Here is a 27,503-nt window from a genome sequence, read left to right on the forward strand (position 1 = left end):
CTTGGAACTTTTCTATATTTCAAACCAAAAAGAACGTCACCATATTCAAGATTAAATAATATTGTGTCATAGTCAATATAATTTTGTTCTGCACGCGGCTAGCTTTATAGAAGACAGAAGCATATGAGATATGAATGGAAGAAAAATTGCTTCTGGAATTGCACACAAAGTCAAACCAGGTCGCTTCCTTTCATGGAAAATCCTCAAAGGATTATATCACTTTGGATGAAGAAATCAAACCCAAGTACCCAACTGCCAGTGATGGAGGAATTTGCACGAAAGACACATAATAATAATGAAACAACATATATATATATAAAATAAAGAATGAAGAAAATAAAGAATCAGCACACCTAAATGCATAAACTAACATTAATTTTCGTAGAAAAAATGGTACATTGAGACAATCCCACCAAACACTCCCACGTGCAGAAGTTCATCTTCTCCATTCAAAATTTGAACAACGCCTTTTATAATGGGGTGGTGTTTGTCTGAATTGTTTAATGAAGTTAGTCAAAAATGATATATGTAATTATGTTATTGGTTGTGCATTATTTTTAACTATAAGGTAAAAGAAAATGCATGGCATGAAGGCTGGAATGTCCCTATATATATGTATAAAGAAATAGGGTAGGCTTAGTTCTTACGTTTCAACTATTTATTGATTGAGAGAAAGGTTTGCTAGCTAGGGAGAGAAAGAAGAGAAAGAAGGAAAATCAATCAAGGTCTTGCAATTCTCATGAACTGTGGAGTCGTGTTGGGTTTCTATTGTTGGGGTTGGGAGTTCTTAACTGCCCTTCTTCTCTTCTCCTCTTATCAACCTTGTTGAATATCCATCTTTCTCTTCTTCCTCTTTTTCTTCTTCTTCTTCTTCTTCTTCCTCACAAAACAAACCAAAATATATATTTTTGACAAATATACAAGACACCCAAAGAAGAATAAAACAAAATGGAAGCATCAAGTGATAAAGGGTTGTTGTTGGAATGTGGAAGGAAGTGCAGTCCACCTCCATTTTTGTTGAAGACCTACATGCTTGTGGAAGATCCGGCCACCGACGCCGTCGTGTCGTGGAATGCCGACGGAACGGCGTTTGTGGTGTGGCAGCCGGCGGAGTTTGCTCGTGATCTCCTCCCAACACTTTTCAAGCACAGCAACTTCTCTAGCTTTGTACGCCAGCTAAATACTTACGTACGTAACACCATGAATTAACTTACTCTCTATCTAGCATATAATTAGTAATTACATGATTTCAGTTTTTTTTTTATTTGATGTCTTGTTGTAAGTTTTGATGATTTGAGAAGAAATAGAGCAAAACACATTCACCAGAAAAATTGATGACACAATTTACTTGGTATAGTTTAGTTTTACTATATTTTAACAACTTGACCTTAATTATAAATTACGTATTTTATAGAGTGAATTGTATTTATGAAAATTAAACTTATGGTAATTACAGCTCAATATTTCTCGCTTTAAACATGTGTATGTTGTTGGTTTAAATGAATTGAAAATTTCGCAAATAACAAGAAAATAACAGCTCAAGTTTTCTTGTGTTGATGGAACTGGTTACCGATATTTGTTTGACCTAGCTTAGGCTTTAATTAGATTACACTATTCTTCTTTTATTAGGAAGGAAGGAAAAACCTGATGTTAAGTTTCTCATTTAATTAAGACTAGATGGAAGGAAGATATTTTATTTCTTACAGTGGAAAATTTTCGTTTCAAAATAATTCCATTTTTTCCGACCTTTAACAACTTTAACAATTTGAGAAAAAAAACATAAAGTAAAGTAAAAGAATAAAGAAAGATAAATTATGAAATATATGTAAAAATAATATAATTGTTTCATGTATGCTGTTTTTGTGCGAAGTCTTCAAGAAAAGAACAAAATCACTGAATGAAAGCATAATAATACTGATATGAATGTGATCATACTGCTATGTTTGTTTGTTTATTTTGAATTCTTACCCTGTTTACGGCATACACATATTGGTTTGATGTGTCTGGTCAGAGTTTATACCTATACTAATCAAACTTTTCAAGACAAGCACTAACAAAATTCAATTTTAGTGGGCGTGAAGCCGTGCATGACTTAGTAACACATATTCCTTAAAATAACAACAATCAAAAGATCATAAAACATTTAAAAAAAAATTATTCATAAAGGGATTATTCATCATAAGTTCATTTCTTAATTTCTTACCAAAAATGAGTTGACAAGTTATAATAAGGTTTACCTACAAAATGATGAAATTCAATGTATGTGTTTAAGACCTACTTGAATTATTATAGCTTCTTCTTGACATCTGTGATTTGGATTTTGGTCCATATTAAATTACATATTTTCCTTTGAAAGTTGACACCAAAACTAACAAAGAATTACATTGCAGGGCTTTCGTAAAGTTGCAACAAGTAGATGGGAGTTTTTCAATGACAGGTTCAAGAAAGGTGAAAGAGAACAGCTATATGAGATTCGGCGAAGAAAAGCTTGGACCAACAAGCAACAACCTAATGTACCAAACCAAGGCACACCTCAAGATTCTGATGAAGATCAAAGGTCCTCATCAACTTCATCATCTTCTGGCTACACTACTCTGGTAGATGAAAACAAGAGGCTTAAGAAGGAGAATGGAGTGCTGAACTCTGAGCTCAGAAGCATGAAAAGAAAGTGTAAGGAACTGCTTGATTTGGTGGCCAAATATTCATCAGATGCAAAAGAGAAGGAAGAAGATGAAAGGCCAATGCTGTTTGGAGTGAGGCTAGATGTTGAAGGAGGGAGGGAGATGAAGAGGAATAGAGCTAAGATAAGTGAAAGCGCAAGCATTATGCTCTCTCAGTCATGCAAATAAAGTATTTTAGTATACATAGATCCTGAAAAAAAGGAATAATCATATATTTTATTAGTTAGGTAGGATACATACAAAGAGTATTTTGTCCTTATATAGTGTTGTAGTTACTTTGGATATCCTCATTCATGAACACACCCTCAAGCATATGCTGTAATTATGTAATGTGATTTGGGAAGATGACACATAACTAAAATAGGCTCAAGAGGCCATTAATTAGTTTATTGTTGTGGAATGGGACAAATTACACATGGAGAATCAAAAATAATAATTCCGTGATTGTATTTATTTGAAGACAAATTACACCAAAGAGTATTAATATAATTCAATGTTATAAAATAGATAAAATAATTAGAGCTATTAAGTAAGGATATTAACTAGTTTAATATAAAATATATATTATAAAGAATATTAAAAATTACAAAGAATACTAAATAGTATTTACAAGAATATGTCTTCTCATTCAATATTAGTGTTTTGTTGTTGTGCTTAATGCTTATTGTGATTTGATCATTCATAGCTTGCTATGAATATTTGACTCATTGAACATCGAAAAATATCTTTTGTAATTTAGAACTGGATCAAAATACTTAATGAAACTTGATTTTAGGAATAAAACTTCATTCATTAATTTTCTTAAACTATTGTTCTTAAAACAAGTTTACTTATTAAGTGTTCAAGAAATTGACTTTTAATAGGAAAACTTAGCCTTATTCTACTAATTATGATTTGAGTATACTTGTGGGCTAACTTTAGCATTAATAGAAAGAAGTTGAGTGATATATTATGTTTGGTGAAGTGGAATCCTAACAATAACATGCTATATCATTTCTTAATTATTTTGCATTCTAAGTGTTTGATAAATCCCAAATAAAGTTTTTTATTTTTTCATAGTTTTATATTTTTTGAACGTCAACACAATTAATGAAAATATTATTTTGTCTAAATTAGTTATATCAATTGCAATTATTACCCGCACAAGTCTTTTGGAAGAACAATAACTACTTACTATTTATTATTGTGACATGATACACTTACCATTGAATGAATAGTGCTAACATAATAACATCCTTGACTATGTGTTGCGTGAATGGACAAAATGGGATGAGTCTATGGCTTATGCTGAACAGATGAAAAATTCAAACCTACTTTATTTATTTTTATAAGTTCTTCAAATGTCATTGCATAAGGTGAATATGAACACATGAGACATCTTATGTCAAACTTAATTGAAGAAAATAAAAGCTTGAATGACACAATAATTATCTCTTAAGAAAAATCACATTTTTTAAAATAAATGATATAATTTATGCTTAATTTTACACTAAGTCAAATGTCTTCATCAATCTTATCTCTTCCCGTGCTAGTCCAATCTTCTCCCAAACAGAAGAACATGATGATGAATAATTATTGAATTTTATAATCACAATATTAGTAAATATAAAACATTATAGTTTTTTTTTAATATTTATTACTAGTATTAGTATTAATGCTAGATTATATATATTATTTTAATTGAAATTTTAATTAATAGATTACTAAAGTTGGCATATCTTTGTCGTAGGCTGACAAGTCAATAAGCACAAATAAACAAAACACACAAATTTATTATTTTTCACTAATTAAGCGAAAAAATATCATATTTAAACGAATTGCTTTGAAGCAATTTTTTCTTTCTTCAAATGACTAATAATTCAAATCTCCCATTGGTTTTTATTTAAACAACAAAACATATTTTATTTAAAACGTTTTTTTCTCCAAACGACTAATGTTTCTCCTCTCTTGCTTGAAGTAAGTGTTAGCTCACATTAAATGAGACAGTGACATATTAACTTAAAGCATATGTTATCGCAGGAACGGTTATCGAAAGAACATTTGGAGTCCTAAAAAACGATTCCCAATTATCAGTAGCGGAATGCATCATTACTCTATGAACATTATGATCGATATTGTTTTAGCATATTGTATTCTTCATAACTTTCTTCGGATGATGAATAATGATGAGTCTTTGTTGGAAGAAGTTGATCGTAACTTGATGCAAGGAGATATAGATGTGTCACACGCACAAATTCGTGAAAATGACTACAGGCTCGGGTCACAAATTAGGGATACTATAGAAAATATGGACAGGTGATTGTAATAATTAATTTTACGTAACATCCGTAAACTTATATTTATATTGTTGTAAGAACAATTTCATGATTTAATGTTGACATCCACCTTTATTAATATTTATGTATGGAACTATTTATTTTATTGTAAAAGTTCAATCTTTTTTATTAGGTTTTATCATGGATCGCGGGAAGGGTATTGCTCCGGAGTCATCTGCAGGCAAGGTTACCAGACTCGAGAGTCTACTCAGACTTGTGGGAGCCTTGTAAACCCGACTCGTAAAACCGACTCATAGACTCGTAAGAGTCTACTTCACATAAAATTTTAACAAAAAAATAATAATTCATGATACCAATTCCATAATATTGAAATAAAGAAGTTCATACACCCACAAAATAACTAAATCAACACAAATGTTATCAAGTTTAAAAGTCTCATTCATCTAATCCTCTAAGGAAATCATCTCCAAGATCTTCATGATCATCTCCATCATCATCTTCATCACCATCTTCATCATCACCTTCATCACATCAACATCATCATCAAAAACTATATTATCAAAATCAGTTGCATCTAGAATTGAATCATTTAAACTTGTTCCTCCAGCTAAGTCAACATTCACACCATCACCTTCAACTTGAGTTTGCTCAAGCTCAACAACTTCATCTCCTTCTTCAGTTATCCATTCATTATTGATTCAATGTCTTCAAATGGGAGAGCAACAAATCTTCTAATTTGTTTGTTTCTCAACTTCGAGTTATACATTACATAAACCAAGTCATTCATTTTCTTCTAGTGCAAACAATTTCTTCTTTTAGTATGAACCTATAATTAAATATGATTTTTTTTTCAATATATAAATCAAATCAAGAAAAACCTTAAATAACTTCAAGAACATGAATTACCATTTCAAATGAGCTCCAATTACGCTCAACCTTGAAGAACTACAAGTTAAACTCAAAACTCGAACAACAAACCTCTTTAGTTCTGGAGTTCTATCCCCAAACATCTCCCACCAATCTCCAGGTAACATACCTTTCCTACTCACCTTTGCATTTTCCAAAGAAAATGTTCCTCTTGAATAGTGAAAATCAGTAAGTTGCAAATTGATTTTTGTCCTTTCTGCAACATCTTTAACCAATATTTTCATGCATATGTACAACCCCTCCTTAACCTCAACATCATCATTTCTAAAGTTTGGTTTATAGTGTAATTGGGGGTTTAGGTAATAGGCAGTTGCATGGAAAGGCCTATGAAGTTGATTATTCCACCTCTGATCAATGATTTTCCAAATAGGTTTATAACTACGTACCAATTATGTTATATTAGAAATAATTACACAAATAAATAAGTATTTGAATTTAAAATGGAAAAAAGTTAGAAATGTTACCTTTTCTTGATATTACTAAAGTTTCTTTTAATCTTCTCTTTGCCACAATCCATCTCCTCATATATAAATCTCATTGCGGGTTTTACATCCGAATCTACCAATCGAAGGACCACCATAAGAGGTGATGGAAGAGGCCCAAGCTCAGACCCTAGTTCAAGCCCAACAACTAGGTCTTGGCAAAGAGGATTCAAGAAGATTGGGACTCTGCTACTGATGGTAGAGAAATTTTTCTTTATATGTTCAAAGAAGACCACAAGAAGTAAAGCCCAAGCCATGAGAGCTAGTTTCTTTATTTGTAATTTCAGTAAAATAGGGTTTCTTTAGCATAATAGAGGGGGTGTGCTTATCATTGTAGCTTGAGTAAAGCCTTTTAGGATAAGAAGTTAACCTAGCTTCTAGAAGTTTTCTCTTAGGGTGCGACATTGACTTTAGTCAAAACCCTAGCAGCCGCTCTTTTGTGTATTCCCCTTCCTACCCTTGCTCCTTGTTCTCCAAGGCACTTGCGCCTATATAATGGGGTACTTGGCTCATTTTTTAATAAGATCAATTTTATGAGTAAAATGCTGCCAAATATTGCAAGCTTCTACTCCCTTGTCTAGTCTCTCTAGGTTAGACACTTTGATCTTCACCTCCACCTTTCTCCAAGTGATATGGCCCAACCAATCACTCTCCAAACCTTTCATGCACCTACAAGGAACCCATAACTCTATATGATCCTTCCTTGATCCATCACATCCATTGCTTCCTTCACCCTTTTCAAATCTCCAAGAAGAACAACCCATCTTTTGGTATCAACCCATCATTTGGTATCTAGATCCAAGGTTCTTCAAGAGATAAGTGTTCTCTTCATTTTATTTTTATTTTTATTCAAATTTGTGTTGTTCATCTTGCCTTCATTGTCTTGCTTTTTTTTTATGTCATTTTAATTGTGTTGTTGTTTTTAAATTGTTGTACGGTTTTATTTTGGTTCAAATTGTTCTTGAGCTTCCAAACTGTTTTTAGGTTCCATTGAGTATTTTGTGTTGGCTGTTTTGTTTTTAATTTTATTTGAGTCTTATTGATATTTTAATCAGTGCAAAGTGTTTGTGGTTGAGTCTTTTTATTTTTGAATCCATACAAGTTTTGTCAAAGTCATGTTCATCCTACAATGTCATAAATTCCTAGTGGTGCCTTTTATTGTTGATTTGATTGCTTGATTTTGATTTTGAGTGCAGTTTATATTTTTGTTTTTGAAGCTTTAGTGCCTTTCATATTTTCATATTTGAGTTCATACTTGTGTGTTAGTTCCATACAAGTTCTTTTCCAATAATTTCTATTGTGTTTTTGAAGTTTCCTTGTTGTTTTCTAATTCCAGTTTAGGATTTCTCTGTTTTCACTGTTACTATGCTGGCTGGAATCTTTCCTAGAAATTAATTCTGTGGGTGAAAAATTCTGAAATTTTGGATTTGAGTAGTTTTATGTGTTGAGAAAAAGTGAAAAAAAAAGAAGTACATCAAAATTCAAAATACAAAAAAAAATGATAAATGAAATAAGAACATAGTGCAAAAATTCTGATTCTGGAAAAACGGTGATGCGGCAGTGATCTTGAAAAAAATATTAAAATTATTTGGCTCACTGTTTTGGTGAAATTCCAACGCCTATTTTGAGATAAAACATTGAAGTTTCTGTGGTTAAAATTTCAAGCTCAATTTTGAAGTATTTTATCCAGCATAAATTTGGACTTGATCCAACTTTGTATAAAAGTTGAGCAACAAAATTTGAGAAAAGGATCAAGTCGCAAGGAGAGTTCTTACTCTAACTCTTATCCCAAGAAAGAGTATAGAAGAGAAAGGGAGGATAGTATTTCAAAAGATAAACCCAAAGAAACTCCCAAAAGTGTAGGAAAAGGCGTGTCTACCTCACAATCCCGCAGTAGAGATATCCAGTGCTTTAAGTGTCTTGGTAGAGGTTATATATCACCCTAATGCCCAAATAGGAGAACCATGATCTTAAGAGAGAGGGGTGAGTATAGCGGTCAAGATGATGAGTCTAGTGGGGAAGAAGAGAAAGAAGATAGTGAGAGGGCATATCCTTGTGAGGGAGAATTAATGATGATCAGAAGAACCCTTAACAATCACCCTAGTGTGAACCACGAAACACAAAGAGAGAACATCTTTCATACAAGATGTAAAGTTTTAGAAAACATTTGTTCTCTCATTGTGGATAGTGGTTCTTGTTGCAATTGTTGTAGCACTAGGATGGTTGAAAAACTTGATCTACAATTAGTACCGCATCCAAAACCTTACAAACCTCAATGGATCAATGAAGATGGGGAACTAACTGTAGACAAGCGAGTAAAAGTCAGTCTTTATGTGGGGACCTATAAAGATGAGATTTTATGTGATGTAGTACCCATGGAAGCCTGTCATATCTTACTGGGAAGACCATGACAATTTGATAAGAAAGCTATGCATAATGGTCTTACCAACGAGATTACTTTTACTCATAAGGAATTTTATTTTACTTTATCCTTTAACACCCTCACAAGTGGTAAAGAACCAAGTACAAATGAAACTAAAAAGAGAAAATGAGAGAAAAAAAAAGAAAATAGAAAAAAACCTTAGAGAGAAAGTCGAGGCGTGGGAGAAGAGTGTTCCTTCCCACAAGGTCATTCTGAAAGAAGAAAAACTTGAAAATAAGATTGAAAATATACTTTTATCTTAACAACCTTCAGGCCTTCTTCTTTGTAAAGGAACACTTGTATGCACTGCTACACTTTCTAAAGTTTGTGAGTTACCTCCTCAAGTCCAAAAACTTTTAAAAGAATTTGGTGATATATTCCCTAAGGAAGGACCCATTGGACTTCCACCTATTAGAGGTATAGAACACCAAATAGATTTAGTTCCGAGAGCTAGTCTACCAAATAGACCAGCTTATAGAACTAATCCTGAGGAGACTAAGGAGATAGATTCACAAGTTCAGGAATTGTTGGAGAAAGGCTGGGTTCAAAAGAGTCTAAGTCCTTATGTTGACCTGTTTTGTTGGTGTCAAAGAAAGATGGCACGTGGAGAATGTGTTGTGATTGTAGGGCCATCAACAATATCACCATCAAATACAGGCATCCAATTCCTAGACTTGATGATATGCTTGATGAATTGCATGGGTCCACTATATTTTCTAAAATTAATCTCAAAAGTGGATATCACCAAATAAGAATCAAAGAGGTTGATGAGTGGAAAACTGCTTTTAAGACCAAATTTGGATTATATGAATGGTTAGTGATGCCTTTTGGACTCACTAATGCACCTAGCACTTTCATGAGGCTTATGAATCATGTCCTTATGGATTGCATAGGTAAATATGTAGTAGTTTATTTTGATGATATATAGTATATAGTCAAAGCCTTGAGTCCCACCTAAGTCACCTTAGGGAGGTTCTTTTAGTGCTTAGGAAAAATAGTTTGTTTGCTAATATAGTGGACTAAGAAGCATGAGCAAGCCTTTCAAAGGTTGAAAGCTCAACTCACTAATGCACCCATTCTAGCTTTACCAAACTTCTCAAAAACTTTTGAGCTAGAGTGTGATGCATCAAGAGTAGGAATAGGTGTTGTGTTGTTGCAAGGTGGGCACCCAATTGCATATTTTAGTGAAAAACTTCATGGTGTCACTCTCAACTATCTCACCTATGACAAAGAGCTTTATAAACTTGTGAGGGCCCTGCAGACTTGGGAACACTATCTAGTCTCAAAAGAATTTGTCATACATAGTGATCATGAGTCTTTGAAATATTTGAAGGTTCAACACAAGTTGAACAAAAGACATGCAAAGTGGATGGAATTTCTTGAGCAATTTTCATATGTTATCAAATACAAGAAGGACAGTACAAATATTGTGGCAGATGCTCTATCAAGGAGACATGCCCTCTTTTCTAAACTTGGAGCCCAAATTCTTGGATTTGAAAACATACCTGAACTTTATAAAGAAGATCATGATTTTGCACCCACTTTTGTTGAGTACCAACATAGAGCACAAGGAGGTTTTTATGTTTCTGAGGGGTACTTATTTAAAGAAGGAAAACTTTGCATACTCCAAGGAACACATAGAAAACTCCTTGTAAAAGAAGCACATGAAGGAGGACTCATGGGCCATTTTGGAGTTGATAAAACTCTTTAACTTTTAAAAAGAAAATTCTTTTTGCCACACATGAGGAAAGATGTCCAAAGACATTGTCATAGATGCATTTCATGTTTAAAAGCTAAATCCAAGACAATGCCTCACGGACTCTACACTCCTTTACCTCTTGCAAGTGCTCCTTGGGAAGATATAAGCATGGATTTCATATTAGGACTTCCTAGGACACATAGAGGTTTTGATCCATCTTTGTGGTAGTGGATAAGTTTAGCAAGATGGATCTTTTCATACCCTGCCATAAAGTGGATGATGCTAGCAACATCTCTGAGCTCTTCTTTAGATAAGTGGTAAGACTACATGGTTTACCTAAGACCATAGTTTCGGATAGAGATCCTAAATTTGTAAGCCATTTCTGGAGAACTCTTTGGGAAAGGCTTAGAACTAAGTTGACTTTCTCAACTTCTTGTCATCCTCAAACGGATGGATAAACTGAAGTTGTAAATAGATCTCTTTCCACTATGCTTAGGTCAATCATGAAAGGAAACCACAAATCTTGGGATGAGTACCTTCCTCATATTGAGTTTGCATATAATAGAGTAGTTCATAAAACTACTAACATTTCTCCATTTGAGGTTGTGTATGGGTTCAATCCTCTTACTCCTTTGGATTTGTTACCTCTACCTAATCCACAAGATTTTGTGCATAAGGAAGGAGTAACAAAGGCTGAATTTGTAAAGAAAATGCATGAGAGGATTAAGAACAAAATACAACAACAAACAGAGAAATACAGGAAACATAGCAATAAGGGGAAGAGAGAGGTGATTTTTGAGGAGGGAGATTGGGTTTGGCTTCACCTTAGAAAAGATAGATTCCTTAATCAGAGGAAGTCCAAACTTAGTCTCTGGGGTGATGATCCCTTCCAAGTTCTCAAAAGAATCAATAATAATGCATATCAAATTGACCTGCCTGAAGAATATGGAGTACATACTACCTTCAATGTTATAAATCTAACACCTTTTGCAGGTAGTGAAGATGAAGAGGCAGAAGCATGTGATTTAAGGACAAATCCTCTTCAAGAGGGAGGGGATGATGGAAGAGGTCCAAGCTCAGGCCCTAGTTCAAGCCCAACAACTAGGTCCATGGCAAAGAAGATTCAAGAAGATTGGGACTCTGCTACTGATGGCAAAGAAACGTTTCTTTATATGTTCAAAGAAGACCACAAAAAGTAAAGCCCAAGCCATGAGAGCTAGTTTCTTTATTTGTAATTTCAGTAAAATAGGGTTTCTTTAGCATAATAGGGGGTGTGCTTATCATTCTAGCTTGAGTAAAGCCTTTTAGGGTAAGAAGTTAACCTAGCCTCTAGAAGTTTGCTCATAGGGTGCGACATTGACTTCAGTCAAAACCCTAGCAGCCGCTCTTTTGTGTATTCCCCTTCCTACCCTTGCTTCTTGTTCTCCAAGGCACTTGCACCTATATAATGGGGTGCTTGGCTCATGTTTTAATAAGATCAATTTTATGAGTAAAATGCTGCCAAATATTGCAAGCTTCTACTCCCTTGTTTAGTCTCTCTAGGTTAGACACTTTGATCTTCACCTCCACCTTTCTCCAAGTGATATGACCCAACCAATCACTCTCCATACCTTTCATGCACCTACAAGGAACCCATAACTCTATATGAGCCCTCCTTGATACATCACATCCATTGCTTTTGCCACCCTTTTCAAATCTCCAAGAAGAACAACCCATCTTTTGGTATCAACCCATCAAGAGGGGCAACAACTTTTAAGCATATAGTTACATTCTTCCAAAATCGACTATCTAATACCACATTTTGAACTTTTCTCCCTTCTTGTGAAGTTCCAAACTTGCTTGTTTTCCATTCTTCAGAGTTAAACATAGTCATCAATGATGTTTTTATTTCACAAACAAGCTAGGCTCAAGTATGTTGTGGCAAATCTAGTCATTCCAGGCCTTATCAAGTCCCTTCCATTTGTATACTTTTTCAAAATGGTAATTAGCATTGCTCTACCATAAATGTAGGTAGTGATCCTTCTTCTCTTCTTGATAGTAGTTTCATGGACCTTTAATTGCTTCTCAAAATCTTCAAAGATTAAATCAATATAATGGGCAGCACATGGAGTCCGATATTAGTGCTCCCTTTTTTGCATCAAGAGTTCTCCAGCTTCCTTGAAATTTGCAACATTATCAATAACTACCTGCACTATGTTTTCCTCACTTACAAATTCTACTGCATCATCCAACATTTTAAATACTTTTTCTGCAGTTTTTGAGATATCAGAGGTATCTAATGAATAGAGAAACACAATTCCTTTAGAATTGTTCACCAAAAAATTACAAATTGAACGTCTTTTCTTGTTTGTCCATCCATCAGACATAATGGTACAACCTGTTCTCTTCCATTCTTCCTTATCTTCCTTATACTCTTCAAGTTCTATATCAGTTTTGTCCACGACTTGCTTCAGAACCTTCTCTCTAATATCATGATATGTTGGAGGTTTATAGCCAACACCATATCTACCAATCATGTCACACATCTTTGCAAAAGCTAGATTTCTAATAACATTGAATGGGATGACACTTGTGTAGAAAAATTCAGCAATTTGAGCATCAACTTTTTCTTTATCACCTCTGTTGTATATTTGATTCAGAGTAGCTTGAGCACCATCAAGAGATGTAGATTCACTTTTAAACATCTTGCTAGTGATACTCTCATTCTCTTCCTCACCATCAGTTTGTCCAAAACTATTGAACTTTCTTTTCTTCAATGAGGCATATTTAGCTTCCGAGACAACTTTCAACATTAAAACTTTGATTTCTTCTGGTACTGATACACAATGTTCAAAGTCATGTCTTGTTCCAACAAGATGATGTTTGAATATGAAAATTCCTCCATTAAATATTTTTGAGTAGTAATTACATTAAACTTTTTTTTTTCGTTCCCTTAAGCATCAGTTCCATGTTTCCATCCAACATTTGTTATATTTCTTGCAACATTCTTACTTCTAGGTGGTAGTGGTGGAAATGCTGAATTTGAATCACTTCCAAACATCTTACAATGTGCCAAAAACTTTTTTAAAAAATAATCAATTAGGCAAAATTTTAAAAAATTCCAATCTGCCCTAAAATTAAATAAAAACAAATTTGCCCAAAAAGCTAAAAAAAAATCAATCTGTCCTAAATCCAATCACCAAAAATCCCCAATCCTTTATTAAAAGTCTCAACTTAATTTAACAAACCCTAATAAAAACCCAATTTGTTTTAACCCTAAAAGCCACCACAGCAGCAAGCACGACGTACCTGGTTGAGGCGACGATGCGGTGCAATGAGGATGCGCGACGTGATGCTCTGCGACGGGCGAGGCGATGTGGCGCGGTGCGGTGCAGTGTGACTAGATGCTTGGGCAATGGCGGCAGGGATGAAGATGGCACCGTGAGAAGAATGGAGCCAAATAAAAAAAAACCCTAAAAACTAACCTAATCATAATGAGATGCATCGTTTTGGGTTTTTTTTGTGCAACTTGGTGACTCAACCTTAGACTTGCGAGTTTGGCCGAGTTTGACCGAGTCAACTCCGAGTTTACTCAAAAACGAGTTTGCTCCCGAGTTGACTCGACAACCTGCACGTGACCCTTAAACTCGTAAGGGTTTACAAGTTAACCCTAGAGTTTGATAACCTTGTTTGCAGGTATCCGTGAACACAAAAAATGGACTACCAACATGGATTTCGACTGCTGGATGCTATGATCAATGAGGCATCTATGGATAATTGCATTGATGGTAGTTGAACATCCCAGGATTACACAAACATTGTTAAATCCGTACATGAAAGTGGATTGGTAGGGATTACAAAAAATCATGTGAATAACAGGCAGAAAAGCCTTAAGGACAAATGGTGTGAGATCCATGATCTATTTAGTGGACTGAGTGGTTTTGCTTGAAATTTTTTTAGACTGAGTATGAAGTGTGGGATGTGTTGATAAAGGTAATGTATTCAACCTAATGTTGACTTATCATATACATTGACTATTAATTATGAATATCAATGTATTTCTTTTCATTAATGAACAGGCAAAACCCACAACTGCAAAGTGGCGCGTTAAACCCATCAGCCACTACAACTTGATGGAAGACTTATGGGAGCTTGATCGTGTTAGCAACCACAATGGGAAAACAACACTATAGTCATCAACTCGAACTCAATCTCACCTTTTTAATGTAGATCCTAACAATCACAATATGGAGTACATCCCAGAGGAGCCGAATATTGATGCCACCCAATTTGAAACTCCTCGCTCAGTTGGCCCTAATGTCGATTTATACAGTCCTGATCCTAATTTGATACCCTCATTGATAACACCTCAGTCATCCCAGCCATCAGGTGATACTTCTTCTTCAAGGGGATCAAAAGAAAAGCCCCCATGGTCGATGTTGTTGATATGCAATTAGAAATGCTTAATACAAGGTTTGAAGGATTAACTGATATCCTTGGGAGGGGTAGCAATCATTCATGATGTGATTCCACTAGCACACTTTGAATGATTCTTGACATTCTTAGGAATCATCTTGAGTTAGATATGAGATAGACACTTTATCATAGAATTGGATCAAGGTTCTATGAACAAGAACTCACCAAAACTAGTACCAAAACCCAAACTCATATGGAAGTTCCAATTATTGTCAAATTGAACCGATTGAAAAGGAAGAAAAGGCAAAATGCACCGAACAAAATACTTAAGAACTGAATTGAACCAATCAAATAAGCTAGAAAATGAAAAGGAAGCAAAGATGAAACGCAGAAAACATAAGACCGAACCAAAAACAGCAAGAACACAAAGAAACCGAACTGAAATTCAAAGGAAACAAGCTATGGTATGAACATAAAAAGAGAAGGAAGGAAGGAGAAGAGAAAGCTCATGAAGATGGAGGAATGGTTGGATGATCACGCCACTAGGAGAATGGAGACTCCAAGATAAGTGTGCAAGCCGCCACTTGAGGTAACCATTGAACTCTCAAGATAAGACTAGTGAGGAAGGCACAAAGCTCTCCAATTGCTCTCACAAAAATTGAGTATAGTTTCTCTAATCAAAATTCAAATCTGCAATATACAAGGGCAGCACCTTAATTTATAGCCTAGAGGTGCTGAAATGCAAAGCTAAATGAATTCAAAATTCCCCCCAAATACAAATGAAAGTGGCGCAAACTATGGTCATGAAGAAAGTGTGACCTTCTCTCTCACTTTGGCACCTCCCTAGTTACTCCTACACCTATCTACTAACGCACCCCCCCTAAGACTCCTAATCTAAAGACCTAAAGATGCTTTAACAAAAGAGGTTTCTAATGTTTCCCTCTAAGCACCTTCAAACAAAGAAATTACAAAAAGAGAAAATAAACGTCCATTAGCTCCTAAAGCTTTGAACATGCTTCTTGTAAGCCTTTGAGGTGGGCTTTGACCTCCATGGGCGTCCTCCACTTGAGCCTCAACCTCTTCTTGCTCTTGATGATTGGCCTCCATGTCCACTTGAGCTTGATCTCCATCAATTTAGATAGGTTATGTCATATTATTAAGTGACAAGTCATTTCATCTAAGGTTGTCACTTTGTCATCACAACGAGTGGCTAATGCTACAAAAAAAAATCTGCAATATAACGGACACCATGTTGTTGCAAAAGAAGAATGAAACTTCATATTTCATGAACACACTCGCACACTCCGCTATACAGTTCTTTGAATCTGATATCTGAAAAAGGTTAGTAGAGATAAACATACAAGATGAAGATCTGTTGAATACCTATTACGACTTCCTATATGATCATCCTAATGTGAAGTAACTCTTTGACTTACCTCTTAAACGAGGAATGAGAAAGCTTGTGAAGATAATGTCTACAATTTCCTAAACAATGTAAAAATTTGGTTATCTTATATTATGCATATGTAATTTTATTTTCGAATATGTAATCTTAATTATGACACAAATTCTATGCAATTTATAATATTTGTTATGCAAGACTTTATCCATGATTTTTTAAAAATATTATAATTTATTGTATTAATATTTATTTCATAAATAATTTTTGCTTCATCAAATTATATATCAATAGAGTATCGAAAATAATATACTCCAACACAATAACAAAAATAATTTTTTAATTTCATACAACAATAATTAAAAAATAAATAAATCAAAATTACAACTTTTTTTAAAATAAAGTTTATGAATACAAAAAATATACATCATTTATATCTTTTTGAAGTTAGCTCTAATACAATACCAGAAATAAAATTTCAATTACCAAAACAATATTTATTTCAAAACAATTATAATTCACAACTAATAATTAAATTATTTTTTCTACAATTTTTAAATACAAAGACAAATATGTAAACTACATTTTTATAAATTAAAAAAAAAATACAATTTCAATCACATTCATTACATCACTCCCAAACTATCATAATAAACTTTTCTTACACTTTTCACTCTATCTCAACACTTATTATTCCTATTAACTTTTAACTTTTGAGAGTGATTATGTTTAGTAATGTTAAGATAACTTGATATGATGAACCGAATTGAAAAAAATAATATAAAATGGATTAAATAAAAAATTGACTTAAATTGATTATTCTTTTTTCTTAACTTGTTTAGTCTCTCTGTACACCAACTATTCTATAGATATTTTAAAAAATACTAAAAATTGTTGCATTAATATATATATATATATATATATATATATTAACTTATTTATCAAGTCAGTGTATCTAAACCTAAAATTGATTTAATCCATATTAAGACAAAGTTGGACCAAACTTAAAATTTACAACGTATTATAGTACTAAGGATCTGTTTGCATCTGTATTTCTATCTATCTACTTCTATCTCCCTTCTTTGTGACTTTTCTTACTCTACAATAAAATCATCAAATAAAAATTAAATTTAAAAACAAAAAATAATTAATATATATATAATAATTAAATTAAAAACCATTTTAAAAATTAAAAAAGTAATTAATTTTTAAATTAGTTTCTATTATTAATAAATAGTTTAAAATTAGTATGTAATTAATTAGAAAAATTTTTACTACCAAATTTAAAATCTAAATAATTAATAGTCAAAACTTTAATAGTTAATTAAATACCAATTTAGAAACTATTTCTTAACAATAAAAATTAATTTAGAAATCAATAATTTTTAGTCTTTAATTTAGTCATTATAACAATTAATTATTTTTTGTCTCTAAAATTAGTTTTTATTTAATAATTTTTTTTTAGTATTAATAGCAAACAATAGAGTTGAAATGGGAAAAATAGGACATGTAATTCAACAAATATTTGGCGTGAAAAGAGTATTACATTTTGCATTTCTAAATTCATTATGAATTGAATATTTAAAATTGGATTGTAAATTGTTCACTAAACTTATTCAATAATAATAATCACATTAAAAATTTATCAATCCAATAGAATTAAAAATCAATTATAAATTACACATCTTGAAATCCTAGTTACAAAATATATATTTAAAAAATATTTAAAATTTATAGTAATTTTTTTAAATAATTTAAGAATTTTAAAAGCTTAATTTTGTCATTACATGTGTTGTAAGCATTTGCCTTTATCATAGCAACATAGACAATTATAATGGGAATATGATATGTAAACTATTTCTTCGTGCACCTTCATATGGAGTGTGAAAAAGTCCAAATTACCCTTAGATTTTTAGATTATAACTACATAAATTTATTTTGAATATTACAAATTGCACTCCATAAATGTATTCCAACTTACACAATTAAAAAATACATTTTAAATTGTAAAATCAAAATCTACTTCAAATACAAAATATAACAAGACTAGAACATACTTCAAATCCGAAATCCTCCAACCTCCGATGCTATGAAAGCACTACGTGTTTAGAAATAGGTGAAGAATTAGAATACCAATTGGTTAGATCACAACATAATTGTTGTAAGGTTTCAGAGGACAGGTATATGGGAATTTTGGTTGAGAGAGATCGTTCTTGAGTTCATGAGGCAAAACTTTGATGTCTGGGGATGGTTAAGCGTGCACACATGGATACAATCAATTGGATTCTCAAAGTCCAACGACCCATTTTACTTGTACTTAATGACAACATTGAATCTTTGATCGCTCTTCATAACTCTCAATTATTCCTTTTGTTTGAATGACCCATTTTGTGCAGAGTAAAATAACAACAAACAACTCTATCGAACTCCCTATTTTCCACCATTGGGGGTTAGAACGGAACAAGATTAATTAGGGGTAATCCCAAGATGTATCACCCTCAACTAAACAGTAAGATTAATTAATATATTTACAATTCAATGGCACTATAATCTTTGACTGTACAATATCCATGGCCTTAGAATCTCGTCCAAGGCCTCTATGTTTAATCCAAGCAGGAGAAGTGAAGGAGTATCATCATTTTGATACATTTAACACGTTATAGCCAACAAGCAGCAATTTGTGAAAGGGATTCTAAAATGGGGACACCTCATGGATTAGCTGCAAAATGATTAAATATTGTCTCTAGAGTTGACTGGCTGATGCTGTACTCCGCAATCCCTAATGTATTCCTGTAAATATATTTTGGTGGAATTTAGTCACGATTTTTGATGAGCAGGAAAAATAAATAACAGGGCTCTTGCATTTACCTATTTCTTTCAAGAAGTCCAAAAACATCTGCCAAGGAAAAATCCTCATTATATGGTAACTGCAGTAAACAAAAGATGAATTACTTTGAACCTGGATACACTTCATTCACATGCATATACAAATGTTCCACCTTGGCAGAACAAAGTGAAGATAAACTGGCGACCATCAATGACAAGATGTCTGACATTATTCAAGACATCAAACCCGTAACCAAACTCTCTTAAAAGGTTAAGGTATCAAGTAAAGAATCATGAATGATTTTACATCTCTAACATTCTCCCTCTTCGTGCATTAGACTTTAATCTTGACCTATGTAGCTTGGATACTTAGTAAGATGCAATACGGATACAGAAATATGACAGTTTCTTCAAGTTAAGAATTAACAAATTTAGTAAATAATACATTCTGGATACGTTAACAAAGATTTATAAAATATTTTATATATAATGTTGGTAAAGAAAGAGATGTTGATCAATTCTCACTAATCCATAATTATGATGATCACGATTTTACAAAGACATTTGTGATCATAGCAAAGAAATATAGTTTACGCCTACATGTTAGTCTTACTCAAATAAATATTGACAATAATAGCCTACAATTTAGAAATATCATTACTAAATTATTGTCTAAGACTAGTTATTTCATTCTTCTCTTCTCCGTTACCACCATCCAAGAAAATGCCAAAAAAAGTGTAGTTTCTAAATTTGATTCATCAAGAGGTAATTCTGCCAATACAAGAAGTCAAACACTATCATCAACATGATCATGGTCCACTGATGTCCCACAAATTTGTCACTCCATTTTCATACAGTTATATCTTTCATCTTTTGAAGACAAAAGTCAAAGGTTAGAATTAGAAAGTGGACTTCATAACTAACCCAATTTCACAAAACTGGCTTGTAAGGTGAAGTTTGCACCTATTTATATACTATACTTTGGTTATATTTTTTAGTACCCATTTACATTGAAGACTAGACATTTTCAGTGTAAGACTAGATATCTATGGATGGTCCAATAGTAGGTTACACATAGGTCTAATGAACCTCAATAGAATATGGCTCAAATATCATACTAAAACATAGACTTCTAGTCTAACTCAACTTTACAAAACCAATTATTAAGGTGAGATTTGCACTCATTATATACTATAATACGATCATATTTATAGTTGATGTAAGATCTGCGAAAATTAGAATGCACATTGTTAGATATTATTCGATATTATTAGATATTATTTGATATTATGAGATATTATAGATATTGTTAGATATTTCATATTTATGTAATGGGCTTAGCCCGTATGTTTCTTTTCCTATATAAACATAACCCTATGTGTTCAATATACACAAGGGATTTACCCTATTCTTTCTTTTCCTTTAATACACATAAACCAAGTATTCATCCCTTCTTGGATCAAGTGAGAAAATCAAATTGGTTACAAGTTCACATAGTTCAATCCATCTATTGCTTACTCATTCATGGATGTTTGAGTCAAGGTTGGAAACTTCATAATTAATAAAAAGCTTTTAACACCTCTCAGGTTACATGGAAGTCATGTTGGAGAAAGGTAAAGATTTATTTTTCTCTTCTATTTATGCCACTTTGAATCCCTAAAATTGGTATGTAAAAGAAGGATCCAAATATGGTTGGTTGTAGGGCAAATAGGCATACCTTCCAAGAATACGTAATCAAGAAATGGATGCTTGTTGTTCCCATTCTTTTAAATAGAAGTTCAATTTTAGCACAAGGAAGGGTAGGCTAGCACATTACCTTCATGTCCAAAGGACCTTTGCATGAACGGCTTCTAAACTTTTCATGTTCTTTTCACCCAACAACTAAGTGTTTGGAATTTGCTGGTTCATGACTTCTTCTAAAGTAATTAAATCAATTTATTTAACTCAAAATATAAGTAACATAAAATACGGGATTGCTTCTACGGTTGAAATGCATTCCCACTCCCTTTCAAGATTTAAAGTAATTTTTGTTGGAGATCTCACATCAACTAAAAATAAGGACATGTCATAATATATAAGTGGGTGCAAACCTCACCTTATGAGTCGGTTTTGTAAGGTTAAGTTAGGCTTAAAGTCCACTTTCTATGATGGTATCATAGTCATTTAGAGTCTATCCTAACGAAAGGTTATTGGACTTATCAGGCCATCCATTATCGAACTACCATAAATATATAGTTTCACACATGAGTTGACAGGTTTCGGCATGACAGGTGTGTGTTGGAGACCCCACATCAACTAGAGATAAAAACATTTCATAATATATAAGTAGATGCAAACCTCGTTTTATGAACCAGTTTTATAAGGTTGAGTTAGGCTTAAAGTCCACTTTCTAAATAATTTTGAACAATACATATGACAAGACAACTGAATTTATTTTCTCCGAAATGAAATCAAGAGTACATTGGCACTGGATTAAGGAGATCAGCGAGGGAGAAAACAAATATTGGTGTGGAGGGCAACAATTGAGAAGAAATGGGGATAAAATCCAAGATAAGTGTGATTTTCATATTAGTATGGCATTTCTTTCCCTGAATATCTATGAAATTAGTTACAAAGTAAAACTAGTCTACTTCAAGTTTAGATAGTTAAAAGATTACACAGGCCTTCAGATAATCCGATGTGAGGAATTTTCAATTATAATAGAATTTTCGCATTGACAAAGCTGGTAACTAAAAAATACCTGATATCTGATGCTCAAACCATTGCACCCTTGGCATCTTGCTCCACGAAATGAAGAGAGAATAAATGAATCAATTTCTGAGAATTTTTGTTTAGACAGCCACCACTCAGAAAATACTGGCAACGGAATGCCACCTAATTACCAACACAATAGAAAAAGGGGAATTAATGCTAGGAGAGAACTTATGAATTTTGTAAGATTTCAAAATAAAATAAGATCTTTGTGTTATCGTCACAAACCAACGCTCTTTAAAGCTACTATTAGGTGAAGGCTCATGATTGGTTTTGTATGAGCATGTTTGGATAAACTTCTCTACAAGTCATTGTATTACAAAGTGGAAAACAGAAAGCAAAAATAAAATAAGCTTTTCCCATAATCTAAAACTAGTTTATACATAAGATAATTTATAAAAGCTATCTTATTTAGCTTTTCCAAAATCTGATTTTAATTTTTGCATAAACTAATTTGAACTTATAGAAGAAACTTTTTTCACATTTTCTTCTCCTACAAATGTTTGTGGAAAAATTTATCCAAACAGGATTTAGGTATTTAAATGTGTCTCTTTTTCTTCATCATTAGCTCAGAAAGAAAATTATGAAGAATTTGCATAAAATTAAGTATGAACTATAAAAGATGATATTTAGTTTGTCGAAAAAGCTGACTGAAGTTTGAAAACCATCATTCAATTGACACGGATTTTTTTAATTCAATACACATAAGACAGTGGAATTTTTACAGTGTTTTTGTACTTGCAAAAGCTGCTTAAAATATAACTCACACATCTCTGCTTCTGTTATTATAAGATAACTTAAATTTGAAATTAAGATTTTCCCGAAAAATTTAGTATTTTAATTATATAAGGATTTTGGTCAATACATGTATGTATACTTACAAAAGCATTAAACACAATACGAATTCTTTCTTGAAAAAAGGAATTCCACAAAGAAAAAAAAAGATTGTTGACTTCAAAAAGTTTCCAACGATACGTACCACCTCGAAATAGTTGTTCTGATAATTGTTCCAGAGAAGCTCCATCACAGACAGGCGTACAAGAGATTAATGTCTTTACTCGTTCTTCATTGCCAAGCCAGTGCCCAATTAAGCTTATCATTTCTCGTGTCAAGCTAATCTCTGCAATGGAGGTATTTCCTGCTGATGTGACAGAGTCAGTGCCCCCAATGCAAATTTCAAGGTCATTAAGTAAGCTTCTAGGATGAGACGGGACTTCAAGAAGTCTTTCTTGAATAGCTTGGCAGAGGGTTTGCAAGTCCACAGAACTCACTTCAGTAGGTTTGACCTGGAAAAGGGTAACCAAGAATCACATATTTTAAGATGCTTTTTGTCTAGTAAAAATGAAGCTAAAAAAAGTGCCTTTTGTTACTGTAACCATAAATACCTCTAGTTCCAGATGATTCCCAAATCTTGTTTTCAGATGCTGTGGACTTCCAATGCATCGTAATTGTCCACCAACCTTAAGAAAATAAACAAATAATAGGTATATGTTGGTGGGTGCAAGGCAGAGCTTCAAGAGTCAAGAGAAACGAAAATATGTTTGTACCATTATCCCTATTCTGGTACATAAGGCTTGGGCTTCATTCATGCTGTGTGTAGTCAGAATTACTGCAGTCTTTCCTCGTCTTGTTGAGATCCTAGATATTACATCCCACATGAACCTTTTGGCAATGGGATCCATACCTAGAAGTGTAAAAAAATCAACGCTGATGGATGTTACTTTTCCAATTCATCAAGCATAGCAATATGTCTCACATAGCTAATCTATGTATCTACATATAGCTTAAAAAACTCTTTTTCCTGAAATGAGAGGTCCAGTTGCTTCGTGTCAAAAATCATTAGACCTATGCTAAGACCCATGAATGGAGAACTAGCCCCTTCACTTCAAAATAAAAACACAATTAACAAATAAAAATGCAGAAACCATTTTAAAACAAAATTTTAATAAAAGAATTGAAGGCAACAAATATTCAATTCTGGATCACTTGGTGAACTGGGATTTTATAGCATCACAAGGAACCACATGAACTAAACATTTAGGCTTCTAAATCAAGGACCAAGATAGCTTTTAGCGCAATTCTAAAAATTAAAATGGTAAAAATGCATTTTCATGATGTTTAAATAAATATGATTATTGAGAATAACTGTTATTGTACCTGTTGATGGTTCATCAAGAATGACTATAGGTGGATCACCAATCATTGCAATTGCAACAGACAGTTTTCTTTTATTCCCACCACTAAGTGAAAATGATGGTTTATTGGCATGTTTCAACAAGTCAAACTCGGCCAACTTTTCCATAACAACCTGTCCAAATAATCATAGGTAATGAAAGAGAATATAGTATATGAGCACACACATATAATATAACATAATGAGGAATCAAATTACTCAAACTCTAACCCTGAAAAATGTAATCTCCATTATATAATGTGTGTGAGTGTTTAATATATATATATATATATATATATATATATATATATATATATATATATATATATATATATATATAAAACAATGTTCATAACATTGAATTTAGTAGTTTGTTCTATTCAAATATTTTAAAAGTATTGATGTGAATCAAGCAAACAAAACCATTTAAAGCAAATTTTATTTTGTTTGAATCTGTTCTATGTGAAGGATAAATTCCAACTGAAATGACTAGGCTTTGAAGAAAATGGTTAATAGGAAGTCACTGGTGCTATCACCCTATAGATCAATATTGGCCATCGATGACTCCTTTTTAAGTCTTAGACTGTTTAATAACTACTATTTAAATTAAAGAGTTGAATGGTTAGTATGACAAAAGAGTTTAAATTTAACTTAAGGGCGAAAAATAATTCAAACTCTGATTTCCTTTTATATCTTTCATATATAAGATGTAATGCCAATGTTCATATACTGTAATTACTTTTCTTGGCTTTTCAAATTTTTAAGGATGTTTGCATGAAATTATGAATTATAAAATGATTATGCACAAATGAACATTATTTCATAAATTATCCTAACCATAAAGATAATTAGAAATTTCTTACACATACATTTTCCATTGCAAAATCTGGAACACCTTTTATTCTAGCATAAAGCTCAAGATGCTCTTGAACAGTTAAGTATTCCAATAGAGCATCAAATTGTGGGCAATATCCAATCTGAGAGTAAAAATTAAGATACACAAGGATCAGATGGATTCAGGTATATCTTAAGTTGTGAGTGTTCGTTTCTGAAGAAAATATCACATACATATCGACGAGCAGCCTTTGGATGGGAACATATATCTTTGCCAAAAATAAAAGCAGTCCCATCAGAAGGAGATTCTTCCCCTAATCGGAAAAGCAAAACAGAACTTCAGTAATAATAAACCCAAAAGAAGTGTAGAGAAATGCCTAGTTCACAGCTTTTCAACACTGAGAAATTACAATTAAAAAAATCTTTTCTAATGTATAATTGTTTAAAATCTACTAAATTTTGCCTAACATAAAAAAGTCATCACCTTGGGTTTGTTTAAGATAGAAGATTGAACTTATTATTAGAATAAGAATATAAAGATATATTTTTCTCTAACTATATTATCTTTCAGTTACAAACAACATAACAGTTGAAAGAAATAGATAGATTGTACTTCTGAGATGTGTTTACAATTGTGATTACAGTTTGAATTTATAGACTATTTACGACCTAATTAAAGAAAGAAATAATCGGTAATTAAAGCTATACAAATCAAATCAAATCACTAAAAGATATCAAATTTGTCCTAATAAATAGATAATGAAATCTGCACTTAATTACAGAATAATTTTCCTAATTATGGAACAATAACATTACCCTTTAATTCATTTTGCCACCTGTCCCTTTTTGGGTGACTCTATTTTCAATTTCGATTTGTTTGCTTTTGCAAGGTTAGCAACTATAAATGTTTTTGTTCAAATATATGGTGAAGCAACAAAAACTAATCTCTTTGTGTGTGTCTATTCCATAGAGCATGTATATATATAAATTTATATATACTAGAATTGATTATATTTGTAACAAACTTGATTCATATGATTTATATACATTGAGAGGAGGCTCAAGAACCATTAGCTATGGTGACAGATGGTAAAAAACCAGAAGTGGAAAAGGAAGTGAAAAGAGACTTATTGCCAGAGATATGATCAGTGACCCCAGAGTTCAGGACCCAAAGGATCAAGAGAGATGGGCTGAGTTAGAGCATCAAGTGAAGGGTTGGTGTGTGCAACAAAAGTAGTGGAACCAAATGTCTGTCGTTCCTCGTACCAAATGGTTCATATTGCTCTCAAAAGGTGTAAGAAGCTTAGTCATTTTGAAGGGAATGGTCCAGCCAAAGCTGACACAGATTTTGAAACACGAGAAATATAGAAGTTGCACATATCTAGAACCAAACATAGAGAAATGGGTAGATAGTTCATCAAAGAGAAGCTGGACAATAGACTAATAGCTTTGCCCTACACCTCTTCTTTCCTACATTTCCTACTTCCCTTAATATTTTCAGTTTCCCTAGCTTATAAAAGAGGATTAATGCTTGTTTTACAAACTCATCAAATAATATTCAATTTCCCCTTTTCATGTTCTTCTCCTTTCAAGCATGCCCCAACAATTTTCAGCAGTTACTTTGTGTTAATTTTACTATGTCTCAATGTATTTCAAAGAGTTTTTGGTTGAAAGAAAAAGTAGAATCCCTACTGGACATCAGTTGTCTCTTAAGAATGTGCAGTTCTTCTACATACTTTGGAATATTTCTATTTCTCTTATAGGGGAAGCATCTAGTAAATTTACATAGACATCAACATCTATGTTGTATGTGTCTTGTCTACACTTTTTCTTTTTAATCTTTTCTTCTTGGTCTTGAATTATTTAGCTAGAATATTTCTCATCCTGTATTTGAACTTTTCTCCTTTATGTTAAAGTAAAATGCAGGTTTTCAGAGGTAAAACACAGGGCTTATCAACATAACATGTAGTAAAATATCATTCTCATAAATTTGACATACCGCATAGCATAGAAAGAGTTGTGGTCTTTCCAGCTCCATTTGTTCCTAAAAAGCCAAAACATTCTCCTTCCTGGACTGAGAAAGTTAAAGAATCTACTGCAACCTTTCTTCCATGATGCTTCTCCTCAAAATATACCTTAAATTCAGAAAATATCACTATAACTGAGCATGATGGCAATGATTGAAATGCACAATATTTTTCTTTACAAAAAATTTGGTAAAGTAAATATTACTACGAAATACCTTACGAAGATTGCGCAGGTAGATAATGGAATTATCAAGGGAACCTGAAAGTACTCTATTTCTTTCTGTGTTTACATCTACATCTTCATCAAAGTCCATAACAACAGTTTCGGAAGAAGGTTCCAACAGAGGTTCCAAATAAGGACTATCATGCCGGAAGATATTAATTTTTTCCCACCACTTCTTGACCATGAATGAAGTCAAGTTGATAGAAGGTAAAATTTCAAGTGCAAGTGTCAACAGAAAATAACTAAAGCTCTGTCATCAAGAAAAAAGTGGATTAGCTAGAGCAAAATAATTTTGTCCCAATTTATGTGTGTTTTACACTTGGGTTTTGTTGACATTATTCTGAAACAAAGCAGTTAATGCAGCTTTGTATTTTCAATGTAATAAATG

At 32.7% G+C, this 27,503-nt stretch overlaps 2 protein-coding genes and 1 pseudogene across 5 annotated transcripts in view; 1 reads left to right on the top strand and 2 right to left on the bottom strand.

The window, feature by feature from the left end:
• The first annotated feature begins 502 nt into the window (after nucleotides 1–502).
• Nucleotides 503–3,065, top strand: LOC137814032 (heat stress transcription factor B-3). The gene is made up of 2 exons (XM_068616556.2): nucleotides 503–1,188; nucleotides 2,391–3,065. The coding sequence occupies exons 1-2, from the start codon at nucleotides 949–951 to the stop codon at nucleotides 2,847–2,849; spliced, it is 699 nt and encodes a 232-aa protein (XP_068472657.2). The 5' UTR covers nucleotides 503–948; the 3' UTR covers nucleotides 2,850–3,065.
• A 2,327-nt stretch (nucleotides 3,066–5,392) lies between these two features.
• On the bottom strand, nucleotides 5,393–13,527 carry LOC150029625 (uncharacterized; annotated as a pseudogene).
• Nucleotides 13,528–18,784: 5,257 nt separating this feature from the next.
• Nucleotides 18,785–27,503, bottom strand: part of ABCA1 (ATP-binding cassette A1) — a 64,302-nt gene continuing 55,583 nt past the window's right edge. For 3 of the 4 annotated variants that reach the window (XM_068616557.1, XM_068616558.1, XM_090302356.1), the window contains 11 exons: nucleotides 27,108–27,365; nucleotides 26,865–27,000; nucleotides 25,100–25,179; nucleotides 24,901–25,008; nucleotides 24,016–24,166; nucleotides 23,406–23,542; nucleotides 23,244–23,318; nucleotides 22,838–23,144; nucleotides 21,848–21,981; nucleotides 19,150–19,208; nucleotides 18,785–19,071 (listed from right to left, as the gene is read on the bottom strand). In XM_068616557.1, coding sequence (XP_068472658.1) covers nucleotides 18,990–19,071; nucleotides 19,150–19,208; nucleotides 21,848–21,981; nucleotides 22,838–23,144; nucleotides 23,244–23,318; nucleotides 23,406–23,542; nucleotides 24,016–24,166; nucleotides 24,901–25,008; nucleotides 25,100–25,179; nucleotides 26,865–27,000; nucleotides 27,108–27,365 — 1,527 coding nt within the window. In that variant the 3' untranslated portion in view covers nucleotides 18,785–18,989. Of the gene's footprint in view, nucleotides 19,072–19,149; nucleotides 19,209–21,847; nucleotides 21,982–22,837; nucleotides 23,145–23,243; nucleotides 23,319–23,405; nucleotides 23,660–24,015; nucleotides 24,167–24,900; nucleotides 25,009–25,099; nucleotides 25,180–26,864; nucleotides 27,001–27,107; nucleotides 27,366–27,503 lie in introns of those variants that run through there. The other variant, XM_090302349.1, reaches the window with a different exon arrangement.

This window comes from Phaseolus vulgaris, chromosome 1 (genome assembly GCF_051622355.1).
Source record: "Phaseolus vulgaris cultivar YP4 chromosome 1, ASM5162235v1, whole genome shotgun sequence".
Lineage (NCBI taxonomy): Eukaryota > Viridiplantae > Streptophyta > Magnoliopsida > Fabales > Fabaceae > Phaseolus > Phaseolus vulgaris.